The 16,823-nt window shown below is 27.8% G+C and overlaps 2 protein-coding genes and 1 non-coding gene across 3 annotated transcripts; 1 reads left to right on the top strand and 2 right to left on the bottom strand.

Moving 5' to 3' along the window:
* Positions 1-1,021: 1,021 nt before the first annotated feature.
* LOC115708776 (uncharacterized) lies at positions 1,022-3,447 on the bottom strand. Its single transcript, XM_030636788.2, has 3 exons — positions 2,775-3,447; positions 1,573-1,758; positions 1,022-1,405 (listed from the first exon to the last, which is right to left on the bottom strand). The coding sequence occupies exons 1-3, from the start codon at positions 3,363-3,365 to the stop codon at positions 1,115-1,117; spliced, it is 1,068 nt and encodes a 355-aa protein (XP_030492648.2). The 5' UTR covers positions 3,366-3,447; the 3' UTR covers positions 1,022-1,114.
* A 6,611-nt stretch (positions 3,448-10,058) lies between these two features.
* Positions 10,059-10,140, top strand: TRNAS-GCU (transfer RNA serine (anticodon GCU)). The gene has a single exon. It is a non-coding gene; the product is annotated as a tRNA-Ser (tRNA).
* Positions 10,141-10,331: 191 nt separating this feature from the next.
* On the bottom strand, positions 10,332-15,679 carry LOC115709116 (transcription factor MYB83). The gene is made up of 2 exons (XM_030637150.2): positions 15,084-15,679; positions 10,332-11,696 (listed from the first exon to the last, which is right to left on the bottom strand). The coding sequence occupies exons 1-2, from the start codon at positions 15,578-15,580 to the stop codon at positions 10,913-10,915; spliced, it is 1,281 nt and encodes a 426-aa protein (XP_030493010.2). The 5' UTR covers positions 15,581-15,679; the 3' UTR covers positions 10,332-10,912.
* Positions 15,680-16,823: the final 1,144 nt, after the last annotated feature.

Here is a 16,823-nt window from a genome sequence, read left to right on the forward strand (position 1 = left end):
GGCAAAACTCTTTTTTCTTATCCTTATATATATGTAACGTCCCCGCTTCAAGCCTCCATTGGGCCCTTACACCCACGGAATGAATGGCTCTTATACACGAGTACGTCACTCTGGCTGCTTCCTGGATCGATGACTGACCCTACAGACCAACACGAGTGTTTCCAGCGTGCTTTGTCCTCACTCGCACGCTTCCTGGGAAAACTTCCCAGGAGGTCACCCATCCTGAAATTGCTCCCAAGTCAAGCACGCTTAACTGTGGAGTTCTTTCGTGATGGGCTACCGAAAAACAAGATGCACCTTGTTGACTTAGGTAGTACCAATCAATCCATTTAAGCTCTCTCCAACTATGTAGTCTCATACCTACACAGTCTCAGAATCATCCCACTTGACCTTCCCCAGGCGGTGTGGGATTGCACAGCTTACCCGGTGTTTCCCCTTACGGATCACGGGACTACTGACTGTCACAATCACCCCCCCTTACGGGGTCCGACGTCCCCGTCGACCACACTTCCGGCTGGGTCAAGGCTCTGATACCATTTGTAACGTCCCCGCTTCAAGCCTCCATTGGGCCCTTACACCCACGGAATGAATGGCTCTTATACACGAGTACGTCACTCTGGCTGCTTCCTGGATCGATGACTGACCCTACAGACCAACACGAGTGTTTCCAGCGTGCTTTGTCCTCACTCGCACGCTTCCTGGGAAAACTTCCCAGGAGGTCACCCATCCTGAAATTGCTCCCAAGTCAAGCACGCTTAACTGTGGAGTTCTTTCGTGATGGGCTACCGAAAAACAAGATGCACCTTGTTGACTTAGGTAGTACCAATCAATCCATTTAAGCTCTCTCCAACTATGTAGTCTCATACCTACACAGTCTCAGAATCATCCCACTTGACCTTCCCCAGGCGGTGTGGGATTGCACAGCTTACCCGGTGTTTCCCCTTACGGATCACGGGACTACTGACTGTCACAATATAGTACCCACAAGAGTAAGAATATAATTTTTTTCTTAATGTAAATATTTTGTAAAATAGTTATTTATTTTTATAATTCTCTACAAATATATGTTATTAATTTTTGTAGAGAATTATAAAGAAAATGGTATTTTACAAAATTATAATGTATTAACGGTACAAGTAGAATTGTACAAGTGGGTTCGGTGGGCCTTCTCATTGGGCCTCCGAAGTATTAACAAACAATGGGCCTGGTGATGGTATTTTGGGTGAATAAGCCTTGGAATGACTTTAAAGGAAGAACTAAGCTTCATTCTAATCAACAATGGCATGCCATGGCTAGACTCCAACATGTCTTCCATGTCTCTTCCAGCCCCATACAATGGCTTGTTCTTTGTTCCAATGTACAATGGAAAACTTGTCCAACCAGTCTCCGCATACATCTTTGGGCCCTGTTTAATAATTATAAATTAGGGTTAGGGTTTCGTTTTCTGAAAGAACTGTTCGATCAATAATCAGACTGATTAGATGATTATAGGATCGTAAATATTATTTTTTTTAAAAAAATGTATGTAACAAAATTTGTGTTTTCGAATGAGCTTAATTAATTAATTATTACATGAGCTAACGCGAACGTGAGGCGCTCGAACGACATGTCGATCATTGGAGGATGAATATGGAGGCCAAAGAGTCTAGACTTGTTGTCTATGATGAGATTTAGGGAACAATTGCAAGTGAGGATCTTAGTTGTAACTCCTGAGCTATCCACTCCTTCACCAAGCCCAAACACTCCAACTCTTCCTATCTGCACAAATAATAATAATAATAATTTGCATAAATTTTTAGAAGAGAATTACTCAATACTATTTTTTAATTGTTTTTTAAAGTTAACGGGTTGGATTGCTCCAGTGGTTTTTCAGTAATTTCTATGTGGGTTGCTATACGGATTTTGATTACGATTTAGGTTTGCTCCGTAAGTTGTTATTTTCTGTGTAGAATTCCATAAAAATACAAAAAAAAAACCTCTTTTTTTATATATAAAAAAATTAGCATGGTTGAATAATTATTTATTTATTTGTGAAGTATATATATAAGAGTTTAATATTAGTTACTAACAAAATTACAAAACTCAACATTAATTTTGGCATATTATATAACTTATTTATAGTGATTTCAAAACTTTTTGAAAGAAGCTTGTTTATATGTACCATTTGATTATAGACACAAAATAAGACATTTAAAGAGGATATCTTAATTAAGTTATATATTTATTATAATTTGGTCCATGTTATTACATACTAAAAGTTATTCATGAACTGTTCTCATTATGCAGTTTATTTTGTCACTTTAGTCACTTATGTGATAACTTTGGAGCAATCTCATGATACATTAAAATAATAATAATAAAGTTATCGAACTAATCCTGCAACTCCACATAGTTAAAAGAGCATTGCTATTAGGCACCAGTGGTGCCTAGCACTTTCTCGAATTGTCACGTTGTGATTGGCTAGCGATATTCCCTAAAATCTATTATATTAAACTATGTGGGATCCGATACTTAGTTGGACCAATAACAATACTGACACATATATAGGAGGGTATTAAGCACCACAATTTAACATTTCTCTAGTTAAAATGGTCCTTATTATAGTGATGGATATTATTATACATTACAATAGTAACCACTTTTGAATAAAGTATTATGTTGTCATAATAAGCTTTTTCTTTTAGTGTAAGACTATAATCATCAGTAATTATTATATGTATATATAGAAATGTTATGTATACATATAATTATGAGGTTGTGTGTGTAATAAGTACCTGAATAGAAAGCTTAGGTGGAGGTGGTCTTGAAGCAATATAGAAAACAAGCAAAGCAACACACAAACTAACCAAAAATCTCCAACTTATCTGAATACAAATCCAACAACTTGAATCTGAATCCCTATAAGAACAATACTTCTTCCACCACCCTCTTTTCTCACCATAATAATATTCGTAATCATCGTCTTCATCTTCACTCCCACAATGATGATCACCATTAAGAGTAGTATTACTGATGATGAGACGACGATTCTCATCAACACTATTACTATACTTCTGATGGTGATGATCGATGCTCGCAGCAGTTTCATGGCTGCGAGCATCATAAGAAATTTTTTTGTGGTGACCGTTGGATGAGGAAAAGTAGTCCTGATCAGCGGTGCTACTTAGGGTTGTGTTGTTGCGAAGGAGGCCGTCTGTTGCGCTGTTAGCGTGGGAGACGGTGGAAGGGCTTTGGACGTAGTATGCGCATGGATAGGACGATATTGTAGTAGTGGAGTGATGAAACCCTACTACTACTTCTTCATGATCATGATCATGATCTTGATCATGATGGTGATGATGATCATGACCGTCCATTCTCTCCATGCATACAACCCAACAATGAGAGAAATATTAAGAAAGAAGAGAAGAGTGAGAATTTGATTTTATTATGAAGAGAAAGAAATAGGACTTTGGAGGGTTTATATATGAATAATAAAGCTATATATGTAAATAAAAAAAATAAAAAATAAAAGAGTATAGTGTCATTATTTGGTTTTGTTTTGTGGAGAGTGGGGTTGGGAATATATATTATTTATGACTTCTCTTTTAGGTTATGGCCAATAGCATTATATATACATATAATGAAATGTTAAGGGCACCAGTGATGTTTAGTACTCTCCTATGTGTCAATATCGCTATTGTCCAACTAAGTATCGAGTCCCATATAATTTAATATAGTAGCTTTTAGGAAGTATCACTAGCCAGTCGCAATACGACATGTCAAGAAGGTGCTAGGCACCACTGGTACCTAATAGCAATGCTCTATATATTATTGTAAATTAATTTATAGGTATATATAATTATTGAGCCGATATACATTATATAAGGTGAAAATATATAGTATATAAGATCAAATATTGTACTAAATATCACTTATAGCTATGATAATAATTGGTATGTCATTTTTGTTTTTACTAAACATTCGATTACATTTGCAAACAAAAAAATTAAACAAAATTAATTTTTAGGCTATTTAGAAATTTTTGTCTCGAATTATGATTTATGTTTTATTGTGCCCCTGAACTTTCAATTTATTAAAAATCATCCTTGAACTATTCATAGTGCTTTAAATTAGTTTTTCTGACAAATTTCGTCACACGTGGTAAACAAAATGATAATATAACTAATTAGCCAGTTGTCACATCAGTATCATGTCAACACCACATGTTTAATTAATTTGAAAAAAAATTGTTTAATTTAATTTTACGTAATTTTTCTAATCATTATTAATTTATTATTAGATTAATATTTTTTAAAAAAAAATGCATTTTTTTTTAATGTTACGTGGTGATGTGGTAATTGGGTAAGCCGTCGTGTCATTATTTTATTTATTACATGTGATCATTATACTTGACATTAGGATTAATTTACAATATTATAAATAGTTTAAAATTCATTTATAACGAGCTGAAAAGTTCGAAGTGACAATATGACGATCTATAAATTATAGGTATTTTGTCTGTTTTGAAACAATATTCAAAAGAATTATGATACCGCAAGAATAGAATTCAAAATAGTTAATTGCGTAAAAAAAATTATGCATGTGTACAAATTGATAAATGATTAAATTTTATTTAGCATTTGTAAATTATTTAAAATAATAATAAATACTATAACTATAATATATATATCGATGGTTGTATATAATTTTTCTTGAGATATACACACGTAGTACTTCTTTTCTTTGTAGTAAAGATTAAAATAAGATATATGATGATTATTATTCATATGATGTGTATGCGTGTGTATATATATAAGTACATTATCCACAAAATTGTATTATATATATATACATATATAGGTGACCATGATTTCAACATTATGTTTTTAGACGAGCTACATGATCAATATATATAAACATGTTCATACGGTATATATATAGGGATATGATTTTGTTCGGTGATGTACTTTTACGGAATGTATTCTGTGGTATATTAGATTAGTCTCAGGGGTACGTTTTTACTTTTTAACTCTAATTACCCCTAGATCAATCTCAGCCGTCAGATCAAATAACTCTCTCATCTGACTGCTGTCGTCCATCACAGATTACAATCCGTAAAAGCACAATAACAAGACAAAATCATATCTCTTTATATACATATTTGTTCATCAATTTTGATCAAAAAAATCCAATAATATATATTAATAAGAATCTTTTATTGTGCATATATTCTATATATATAGATTTCAAAACATGTAATAAAAATAAATATGTTATGTATGAATATACCAAGGAGTTCATATGCATGCTATGTATAGTGCCCCCTAAATTTAGTGTATTACCGTAGATGATCTCATTTATTTGGGTATGCAGGTTGTATTAATTATATATATTGTAAAATCGTATTTTTTTTTTAGCATTTTATAGACTGGTTGGAGATAATCTAAGAGCACTCACAATAGTTTTTCTAAAATAGAAAAATTTTAAAAAATTTAAAGAATCATACTAAAAACACGTTACAGTAAGTGCTCTGAACTCTTTCATTTTAAAGTTTTTTAAAATTTATTATTTATGCTCTATATTTATAGAATATTATTCATTGCTTTATAAATATATTTTATTAATTATTTTGGGTTTTAATAATTTTTTTTTTTATATGGGGATATATGAGTATAATAATATTATATATTTGAAATGAGTAAAATATAATAAAAATTTTTTAAAAAAATGAGGTTTTGGTGATGTATATTTTAAAGAAATTGGTATATGATGTAAAGTAAAAGTCTACTATAAAATAGAGAAAGTATAATTTTAGTGATATATTTTAAAGATAAAGTAGAGAAACTGTTGGGATTGCTCTAAACATACTACATTCCTTTTAGAGTAATTTGTGGCATAAATAGTTAAGTTTCACTTCCGGTTGTAAATAAATACATAAGTTTAATTTTTGGCGGTAATAATACCTAAGTTATATTTTTGGAACTCTGTAGGTAACTGACCGTTAAATGTCAAGTCATTATCAACGTGTTATTTTCTTATTAGTATATTTAAACTAATTTTTTAAAAAATAAATAAAAAATTTAATAACTTGGATCAATTAAAAATTGTCACGTGATGATTTACTTAACACTTAACAGTCAGGTACCTACAGAAATTCTAGAATTATATAACTTATGTATTATATATTACCGCTAAAAATTAAACTTAAATATTTATTTATAACTGAAAGTTAAACTTAAGTATTTATGTCGTAAATTACTCTTTTATTATAAAAAACTGTTATCTTTTGTGACAACATTTTAGTCACAATATAGTTTTTTGGTGACTAAATGTAACTTTTAGTCACAGCAAAATGTTATTGGTGACTAAAATATAGTATTTAAATACAAGTTGTCACTATTTTAGTTTTAGTTACAACAAGTAATATTGTGATTAAAAATACATTTAGTTATAATAAATTGTAATTTTTGTGACTAATCTCTTTAACTACAGATTTTTTAGTCACAACATAAAAATGATGATTTATAATTAGTCACAATTTTTTCACTTTTAATCACAAATTATGTTGTAACTAAAAATAAGATTTTTTATAGTATTTATACTATTAATGTATATATAAATATATTTATATAAAATACTATATATACAAGCTATAGATAGGTAGATAATTAGATCCAAATGTAATATTCCTAGAATTATGGGAAAAGCTTTCTTTTTTGTTTAGTCCTTAATTTTTTGCTTTACACCGAATGTCTCTTTGTTTAACATCATAACAAAAGTAAGCACGCTTTGTCTAATAATTCCATTTGTTTCCCCATAAAACACAATATAAGATCTCATCAATAATATTAATATATATATATAAATATTATATTATATATATATGACCCACATCATCAACACTATGATCTCAACATCACATGTGTACTCTCTATACTTTTTTTTCTAATTAATTAACAAAACTTTGTAAAAAGAAATTTGACTTAAGCCTAGCTTGGTGGTATCTCTATATTACTATTAGTTGACTAAATTAAATGATATAAATCTTATTATTTAATTTAATTGTTCAATTAGAAGATTTTCAGTGAAGTGTTATAAATATAATGTATATTATTTTTTAGCTAGCTTATGCTTATAAATAACTCCAATAATAATACATAATGTGGTCTAATAAATTTATCACATAAGTTAAAAGTTTTATTAAATTTAGTACAAAGAACTAAAAATAATTTTACACCATAATAAATATTATTTTTTTTATTTACTATTTTAATGTAAAATAACCTTTTTATATTTTAGCTGTATATTTAATAAGATTTTTATATAATTTCAATGAAAAAAATTAATATTTTTGTTAATTTTTTTACACTTTCCTATTAAGAAAAATACCCTATAATGCGTTGAAATACAATTACAAAATTCAAGTCAAATATAACATTAAATATTCATTTTCTTAGCCAAATTTAGTATGTAATTCGTTGAAGATGGTCTTAATATACTAATTAATTCATTTATTGATTAATTGAATTTTCACTCAATTAATTAATTAAGATTTAGAAACTAACATAATTAATAAGAGCTTCTTGATCAAGTTGTGAGGTTCAAGAGCCTTTCTCTCCTTGCTTTTTTCATTTTTAATGTTTAAAAAATAAATAATTCTATAACTACATTTATAAAATTATAATTATTAGGGATATCTTTAAATACAATTCAAAAAATTAAAAGGTTGGCCTTGATACTCAATAATGTTAAGTGTTAAGATTTGTGGATACATAATGGAATGTCTTTAATTATACAATTAATACTTATAATGGGAGAAAAGAAGAAGTGTCATAAAAGAAAGATAAAAAAAACTAATAATAGGTATATATTAGCATTTAGCACTAAATTATTGTAAATAAATGGAATGAAATTATTATAATTAATTAATATTTTGCTTTCTTTTGAAGGGAAAACAATGGATTGAATTACAAGGATGGGCAATGTATTTATACATGATCTATATATTTGTGTACTCATGATGATTATGAATTGTAAAGGTAATAGTAGTGAATATAGTTATGATAATGGGATGAATAATGAATATAGTACACATATATATAATAATTTGACTTTTGCTTTTATATACCTAGACATTATGAATTGCACTTATATAAATACCCAAACATATATAATCATCACAAAAATATTCCCTTTGTTGCTCACTACACTATAGATCTCATCATTTATTTATTTTATGATGATCTGATTTTTTTCATCACATGTTAACCAATTAATTAATTAATTAGTCTTGTGATCAGATGATCAACCTTTTGTTAATTAAATTAATTAAGCACATCCTTATTGCAAGTCCTTTTGCTAGAAATGGGCCAATACTATTTCATTTAGGTGGCGTTTGGTTGGAGGTAATGAAATGGAATGGAATGGAAATGAAATAATTTTCATTCAATTCCTTTGTTTGGTTGCATTTTAAAATATTGGAATGGCATTCCAATGGAATGCTCTTTCCACCATTTTAGTGGAATGGCTATTCCATTTTAAAAGGAAAGAATGACCATTCTAATGTAACAAGAAAAAAAATTTAATTAATTTTTTATCAATTTTTTTTATGCATTTTAAATTTTATTCCATTCTATTCCTATTCTCATTCCCATTCTCATTCCTATTTTTATATTTTCATTCCTCCCAACCAAACGTCTCCAATAATTATATTAGAAATGATACATGGAATTATTTGTATAATTTGAGTGAATTTTCGTAACAAAAAAAGTTCTACAATGGTGGGGAACAAAATCCAATCTATTATTTCAAAAAAATAGTATTTCATCACTTTGTAATGTATATATATAGTATTTGGGTATACATATCATTATTCTTGTAAATAATTGGTGAACATAAATTATTTTCTTATTTTGCAAAATAACTTATTTTTTTCGTTTCTAATAGTAATTTTGTAATAATAATTTTAGATTGGAATGAATATCTAGGAAGTCATTTCTTAAAGAATTATGGAAATGAAATGAAATTATTATTATGCAAAAGGACTAAAAAAATGAGTATTTTTTCCGGATATCCTACCCATTATTCTTAATACTAAAAATAAAAAAATTTACACTAAAAAATTAAAAAGAAAAATTACAAAATACATTAATACGGAAAAAAATATATTTTTACTCTTTCAGCAAAAATAATAAACTATTTTTTCGGTTGTTTAATAGTTATATTATAGTTGTCATGAGGTTGTTCTTTTGGTTGATTTTAGTTATTTTATAATTTATTTATAGGTATCGTAAGATTGATTTCTCGTTGTTTTCTTACTTTTTTTTTTTAACAAGGTGTATTTTTATAATTTTAAAAATTTAGAAACAATATTTTTATAAATAAAAACTTTAAGTCGAAAAATTGTAAATAAAACTTAAAAAATTATATTTTAAAAATTCTCCTTAATAATACTAGATAACACTCAATATTCTACCTTAAAATATACGTAATTAAATGTTTTCTTTATTGAAATATAGTTCAATATTTTTAATTTATATATACATAATTGAATCAAATATAACAACTTACAAGAATAAAAATGTCAACCTTTTTAGTTATAGATAAATTTTCTAAATACATGCATATAGAATGAAATAATATATGGAAATTTTGACTTTTATGGATTTTAAGGTATGAGTTGTAAAAATAGTTTTTTTCAAAAAAAAAAAATATATTTAAGGGGAAAATTTAGAAAAAAGTTTTTTTTTAAAAAAAAAAGGAGAAAATAGTATAAGGTAACTAGTTACCCTAAAGGTACTTGATTTTCCCATATTTTTCTAATTTTTTCTCATAAATTAACTCTTTTAAAAAACAAAACCATATTTTATTAAGGAAAGTATATAAAATTTATAATTTGCTAGTGTTTTAAATTATAAAGATCACTTCATCCAACATTATAAAAATTGTAGGATATCTAGAGACAGTACAGATCATAACTGGGCTGGGTCTGAAACTGGGCTTGGGCTTGGGCTTATTCATGGGCTTTCTCTTAATACAATAAGTATATATTAAATGATTAGACATCCTAACAAAAAGTCGCTTTGGCCGAGTGGTTAAGGCGTGTGCCTGCTAAGTACATGGGGTTTCCCCGCGAGAGTTCGAATCTCTCAGGCGACGTTTATTTTTTATTTATTTTATTTTTATTAACCAATTTTTTATTTGAATAAATAAATAAATATATATAGTTAAATATTTGAGTGATATAACTAACAAGTTGCTTGTTTTTTAAACTATCCCTATTGAAAGTGGACAACACTTGAGTTTTATAGCCAGTCAAAACTACAATTCTGTATTTATTAGACAAGAGATCAAAGAAAATGAACTTATTTTTGCTTCTTATTAAAGTAATTAATCTTTACAATAATATAAAAAAATATATGAATTGCATATATTACATCTTCGACCACTACTTGTAATAACAACTTCTTTCCTAGTGATATTATTATTCTTTTTTTACACATAAAAACAATATGCATGATCATTGATCACCAACAAATATTTATTAATAAATCCTTTATTTTCTCTCTATATGTATATCTCTAGTATACAACAACTTCTATACATATATATATAATCACAATTCTCTCTTTCTCAAACATTGTCCAAATTTTGCCTGAAAACATACAACAAAAGCTCTCTCTTTTTCTCTCTTTCACTTGGTGATATTCTAAATTATCTATATGGACAACTTTAAAAGAAGACAATTTCAAAGAAAATGGGAAAAGAAGAAAAAGGGTTTTTTTTTTTAATGTTTTTGTTTGAATAGGAATAATGAATCAAAATTCCAAAAAGGGTATTATTGGAAAAAAAAATGGTATTTTTGACAAAAGAAAAGAAGAAAGGTAGGTTTTTTAATATTGGGGGGGGGTCCAATTTCCAAAATGCAATTTTAGACTTGGAAATCAAGGAAAGGGAAGGAAGAAATATCTTGGATCAAACCCTCAAAATCCCATTCTCCCATTTTGAAGTTTTCTCCATTAATAATATTATTGTTGTTAATATTACCATTTTGCCCTCCACCCAAGATCATAGTACCTTCTCCTTTAAAATTGTCTCCCATATTAAAACAAGTACTATTACTGCTACTACTATTATTACTAGTAGTAACCAATGAAGCCCCCATATTGTGATGATGAATTAGGTCATTAGGAACATCAAATAAGTACTTATTATGATCATGATCATCATAGTCCAAAACTCCATAATCTCCAAGAGTAGTACTATTAATAATATCATGATCATGATCATGATCATGGCTATTATTATTATTATAGCCAAATAAGCAATTGGGTATTATTGCATTATTATCATTATTGACTAATAATAAATCATGATCATGATCAAGATTAGGAGTGTGATGATGGTGATGCATGTAGAAATTAGATGATGATGGGGAAGATGAGTAGTCCAAGTGCATGGGAACCTGTTGTTGTTGCATCACAATGTTGTTGTTTGTGTTTATTAATGTTTGAGTATTAATAATATCTTGATCTGATGAATTGCTGTCGTTTGGGGAAGATGAGGATGTTGTTGTTGTTGTTGTTGTTGTGGAAGTAGTGTTGTTGTTGTTGTTGACTCCCAATTTATTCAACTTTTTTTTGAGTGTTGAATTCCAAAAATTCTTTATTTCATTGTCTGTTCTTCCTGGTAAACGAGCAGCTATTTGTGACCATCTAAAAAAACAAACAAAAAAGTAATAATAAATAAATAAACAAAAATTAATTAAGGAATTAATTAATCATATGTGAAATATTTAAATTTTAAATTATAATTTCAAAACTTAGGATGGAATTTGGAAAGTAATTAACTTTATCCTTATTTAGTAGTATATATAATTACTAATAGGCTAATTAGGTACCATATTATGTCTTTAAATTTTTTTTTTCCGTTAAAAATTTTCCTTGAACTATTGAGATTGTTAGATTTAAAAATATTTTTCCAATTTCATTCAATTTTACTAAGTCTGTGATTTTTCGTGTACTAAATCATGCTCCATAGACTTTAATATCTACCAAATCATGTTGCTCAAACTTTGACATATATCAAATCAAGTCCCTTGAATTTTCATCCATATTAGACTTTTCTTACTAAGATTAGAAGTCCTTAAAGTCAACAATCTCAATAGTTCACGGGAGATTCACTACAAGAAATGTCACTTTTACCAGCACAATTCGCTACTGCGCTGGTAAAAGTAATTTTTACCAGCGCATTTCGCAAACTGTGCTGGTAAAGAGGTCAAAGTTTTACCAGCGTACATTTGCAGTGGCTAAAATCTAACTTTTACCAGCGCATTTAAGCGTTGGGAAAAGTCTTTTTTGCCAGCGCTTTTCATTTTATGCTGGCAAAAGTTCTAATACCAACATTGATTTGCCAACTCCCTTTTGCCAACACATCACAAGTAAATTCTATTTTACCAGCGCAATACCAACTTTTGCCAGCACAAAAATGTGCTAGTAAAAGTGATATTTCTTGTAGTGATTTTTAATAACCTTAAAAGTTCAAGGAGCATAATTTAATACATGTTAAAGTTGAGGGAATAAAAATCCTAATTAACCTTACTAATAAAATAGTAATTATAATTTATTTTAAAATACAATGTGTGTTTGGATGTAATTGTATATTGAGTTTTATTTTCATGTAGTAATTACATAGTTTAAAAATATTAATTGTCTAAAACTAACAATATTTTACAATTACACGTTATAATTATACCCAATTCTTGAGAATTGGAGAGTGGTGTAATTATATAGTTGAACAAGTACATAATTATTCTGAATTCTACTCAATTCAAATTACATAATGTGACTATATTAACTAAAGGCCCAACTCTCGATATAAGTGGGTTAGGCTTGTACTTAAGGCTTATCTAGTCTATGGTCCATTTTTTTTTCTTTTTAAAAATACACATTTATTTTGTTGGTTTTGAAAATACCACATTTTTTTTAAATTTTGGCCCATTTTTATATGACCCACTAAAATCTAGGGTCAGCCCTTATATTGTCCGCGTTATAATTTAGGGTAAATAGCGGCATAAGTACCTAAAGTTTTAGGTTTTTAAGCGGCATAAACCCAATGTTTATTTTTAGCGGCATAAGTACCAAATGTTTGTAAAACTGTAATTCTTCTTTAGTTTTGTCAGTATAGACTCCGTTTTAAATTTATTAAAAGAATATTTGGAAGTAACTAATACTACATGTTTCAGTCTAGACCCAATGATCAAGAATCTAAACCTTATATGTGGCATGTTTAAGAAAATAACAGGATTTGTACGGACGAAATTAGAAAAAAAAGTTACAGTTTTACAAACATTGGGTACTTATGCCGCTAAAAATAAACATTGGGATTATGCCACTTACAAACTTAAAACATTGGATACTTCTTAATGGGTATTACCTATTAATGGGTAATAAACAAATTTAACTATAAATATTAATTTTAAAAATATTAAACCATTAGATCTTGGTCCGATAGCGAATAATAAAAGAGAAATTTAAATTTCTATGCTTAATTTAGCTACTTAATTAAAAACATATCAAAAAATACCTCTTTTTTACACTATAAAATATATGTTTATATGTAAAATATTTAAGTCGAATTCAACTTTTTTTATCACTTTTTTGCAAAAAAAAAAAATTTATTATTTTGTTTTTCAGCTGATGGACCAATCTCTGTCCATATAATATATATATATATATATATATATATATTTTATTTAGAATTGTATATTCCAAGACTACCCACACATGCACCCATATACTCTCTCTATGATCACTTGAAGTACTATTGGCGTCTAGTATCTTCTTTAGTGTTTTACTATTATTGGTGTAATTAAGTAACTATAACTTAAGAAAATAACTTTTAAAGAATATCGGTAACTAATCATAAGTCACTTACGAAAAGTGTTAGATACAACTGATGTTCAATAGCAATATTCAAACACAAGCTTATATTATACTAGTAATTAACATAGATATGTATGTATTGTATACATAATATATAAACATATAAATTTACGAGCATTATTATTGAGTATTAGTGGTGTTTAGCACTTTTATAAGTGACGTCTTATAATTAGTTAGTAATATTTTTTAAAAATTAATTGTTTAAGTTATATGAAATAATTCGATATTTAATTATACCAAAAATATTACTAAATACCAATTATATTTTTTTTTAGTAATTCTCTAAATTTATATAGACACAGCACACACATAAATGCATAACATTAACAAATAATGAGCAATTACTACAACGGTACGCCATTAATAAGCATAAAAGATGATATAGTAGAATAGTCAACCAAAGAAATTAGTCAATATTAATTATTAACAATAAACATAACTTTAATTTATTGGCCATTATGATTGATTAATTTCATTTATGTCTTTGTAATCTGCAGGCCTCTCTTCCTATATTTTCTCTCAATCAAACAACAAATATGATCGATATTCATGTGTGATTCTGTTCACCGCATAAAAAAAAAAATATGATCGATATATTATGTAAAAAAAAAAATAGTTTGCATATATATCAATATATATAATGCTATCATACATATATGTGATTTAAACATGAGAAATTTTCACTTTTATGTTTTTTTTTGGAAAAATTTAACAAAATATATATTTTTTAATTTGTGAGAAAAATAAAAAAGATGGAAAAACAATTTAGGATAATTTGTTACCATTTTTTATTTTTTTTAACTCCTTTTTAATTTTTCTCATAAAATAATTATTCTTTTAAAATATTATACACAAAATGGTATAAAAACTCATAAAGTGTTAATTAATTTTCAATATTAACACTTCCCATTACATGTAACATATGTAATATAATTTTGTACCATAAACTTATATAAATATAATTTAGCTTCTAATTAATAATGATTAAAAACCACTCAAAATCAAACTAAAATTAAGGAAATAATGCATATTCAAACAAACAAAGCAAAGAATAGCTACTTGATCTTAAGATTAACCAGTTACCTTATACTGTTTTTCGTTTTTACATAAAATATGTAATTAATTTCACTAAAAACATTTGGCATTATAGATTATTACCTGTTACCAAGAATGGAATGAAGATGAAGAATGAGATCTTGTTCATGAGACGAAAAAGCGCCACGTTTAAGATCGGGCCTCAAGTAATTGATCCAACGCAATCTACAACTCTTTCCACATCTTTGAAGACCAGCATTTCTAGCAATGTCACTCCAACATCCTTGGCCATTCCTCAACATGTATCTCATCAATTTCTCATCTTCTTCTGGTGACCATAACCCTTTTCTCAACTTCATATTCTTCATCTTATTATTATTATTATTTAATAACATGTTTGTATTATAATGATCAACTTGATCAGGATTGTTGTTGTTATAATTCTTCATGATCATAATAATATATATATATAGGAGAGGAATATATATGGTAACACTAGAGAATAGTAGTGTGTATATATATATATGAAATGTATGTATGTATGAAAATATAAGAGAGATTGTGTTGTTGGTTGTGTGATATGAGTTGGAGTGGGAAACGGATTGGAGGGGGACCTCCATTGATCAAGAGAGAGAGAGAGAGAGAAAGATTAATATTATGTGAAGTGGAAGCAAAAGTGTAGCTGTCTCAAATAGAAAGATGATAATTACCTTCTCAGTCAAGAAAAATATTGCATCTATATATATATATCTATATATGCCTTAATATATATATATATATATATAAAAAAAATTAGAATATATAAGATTTTTGTCCCTTGAACTATGATAATTTATTGACTTTTGTCCCTTGAGTTTTTATTAGTTGCGAAAATTCTCCTCGAATTATGCAAATTGTTACAAATATATCCTCCTCTAATTTTATTCTTCTCATTTTTTATAACAATTTGCTTAAGTGGTTATAAGTTACAGGTAGGGATGTACACGGGATGGAGAATTAGCGAGGAGTGCTCCTTCCGTCCCCATTTCTGTTAAGTATTTTATTCTCCATCCACATTCCATCGCTCGCTTATTCCCCATCAGGAACGGAATGAGAATTCTCTAATGTAAAAATAAATTTTATTTTAAAAATTTACATATATAAAAATATTGTATTACATAAAATTTAATATATTACATATTATTTATTATTCAATATAATAATTATTATACATAACACAACTTAAAACATTATAAAAATGATACTAATATACTAAAAAAAATATAAACGCATATTATAAAATATTAATAAAAAATAATAAAAATATTAAGCAGGTCTCTGTCGGGGCAAGGGGTGTCCTCCTCGTCCCTGCTCTTTCCCCATTTATGTCCCCGCGGAGGCCCATTCCCATAGAAAAAATATGCATCTCTAGTTACAGGTATAATTGTAATGTAATGGCTTATTTAATAACTTTAAGCTACTTAAAATTCAGTCTATTGGCATTAAACATATAAACAATAGCTTTAAGAATGCAATACATACTCTCATAATTTATCATTAGATGACTAATTATGTATTTATTTTTTATCTCAACTCTTGAATTAAGTTAGATTAACGTTATATTAGTGCTATATCAACAAATTATTTAAATAAATGACCAAAATGCAACTGTAGGAGGTTACATTTGCAAAGTTTTTATAGTTTAGGGAGAATTTTTGCAACAGAAGAAAAATTCAGAGGACAAAACTCTACAATAATCGTAGTTCAATGGCAAACTCTATTTATTAGTAGTTTCCAACACCATTATAAAATAACATCTTATGAGTTATTAGTAGATGGTTTTTTAATATATAGTTATTAAATTTACTTAACATCAAATTGTAC

The sequence above is a fragment of the Cannabis sativa genome, chromosome 3 (genome assembly GCF_029168945.1).
Source record: "Cannabis sativa cultivar Pink pepper isolate KNU-18-1 chromosome 3, ASM2916894v1, whole genome shotgun sequence".
Classification (NCBI taxonomy): Eukaryota; Viridiplantae; Streptophyta; class Magnoliopsida; order Rosales; family Cannabaceae; genus Cannabis; species Cannabis sativa.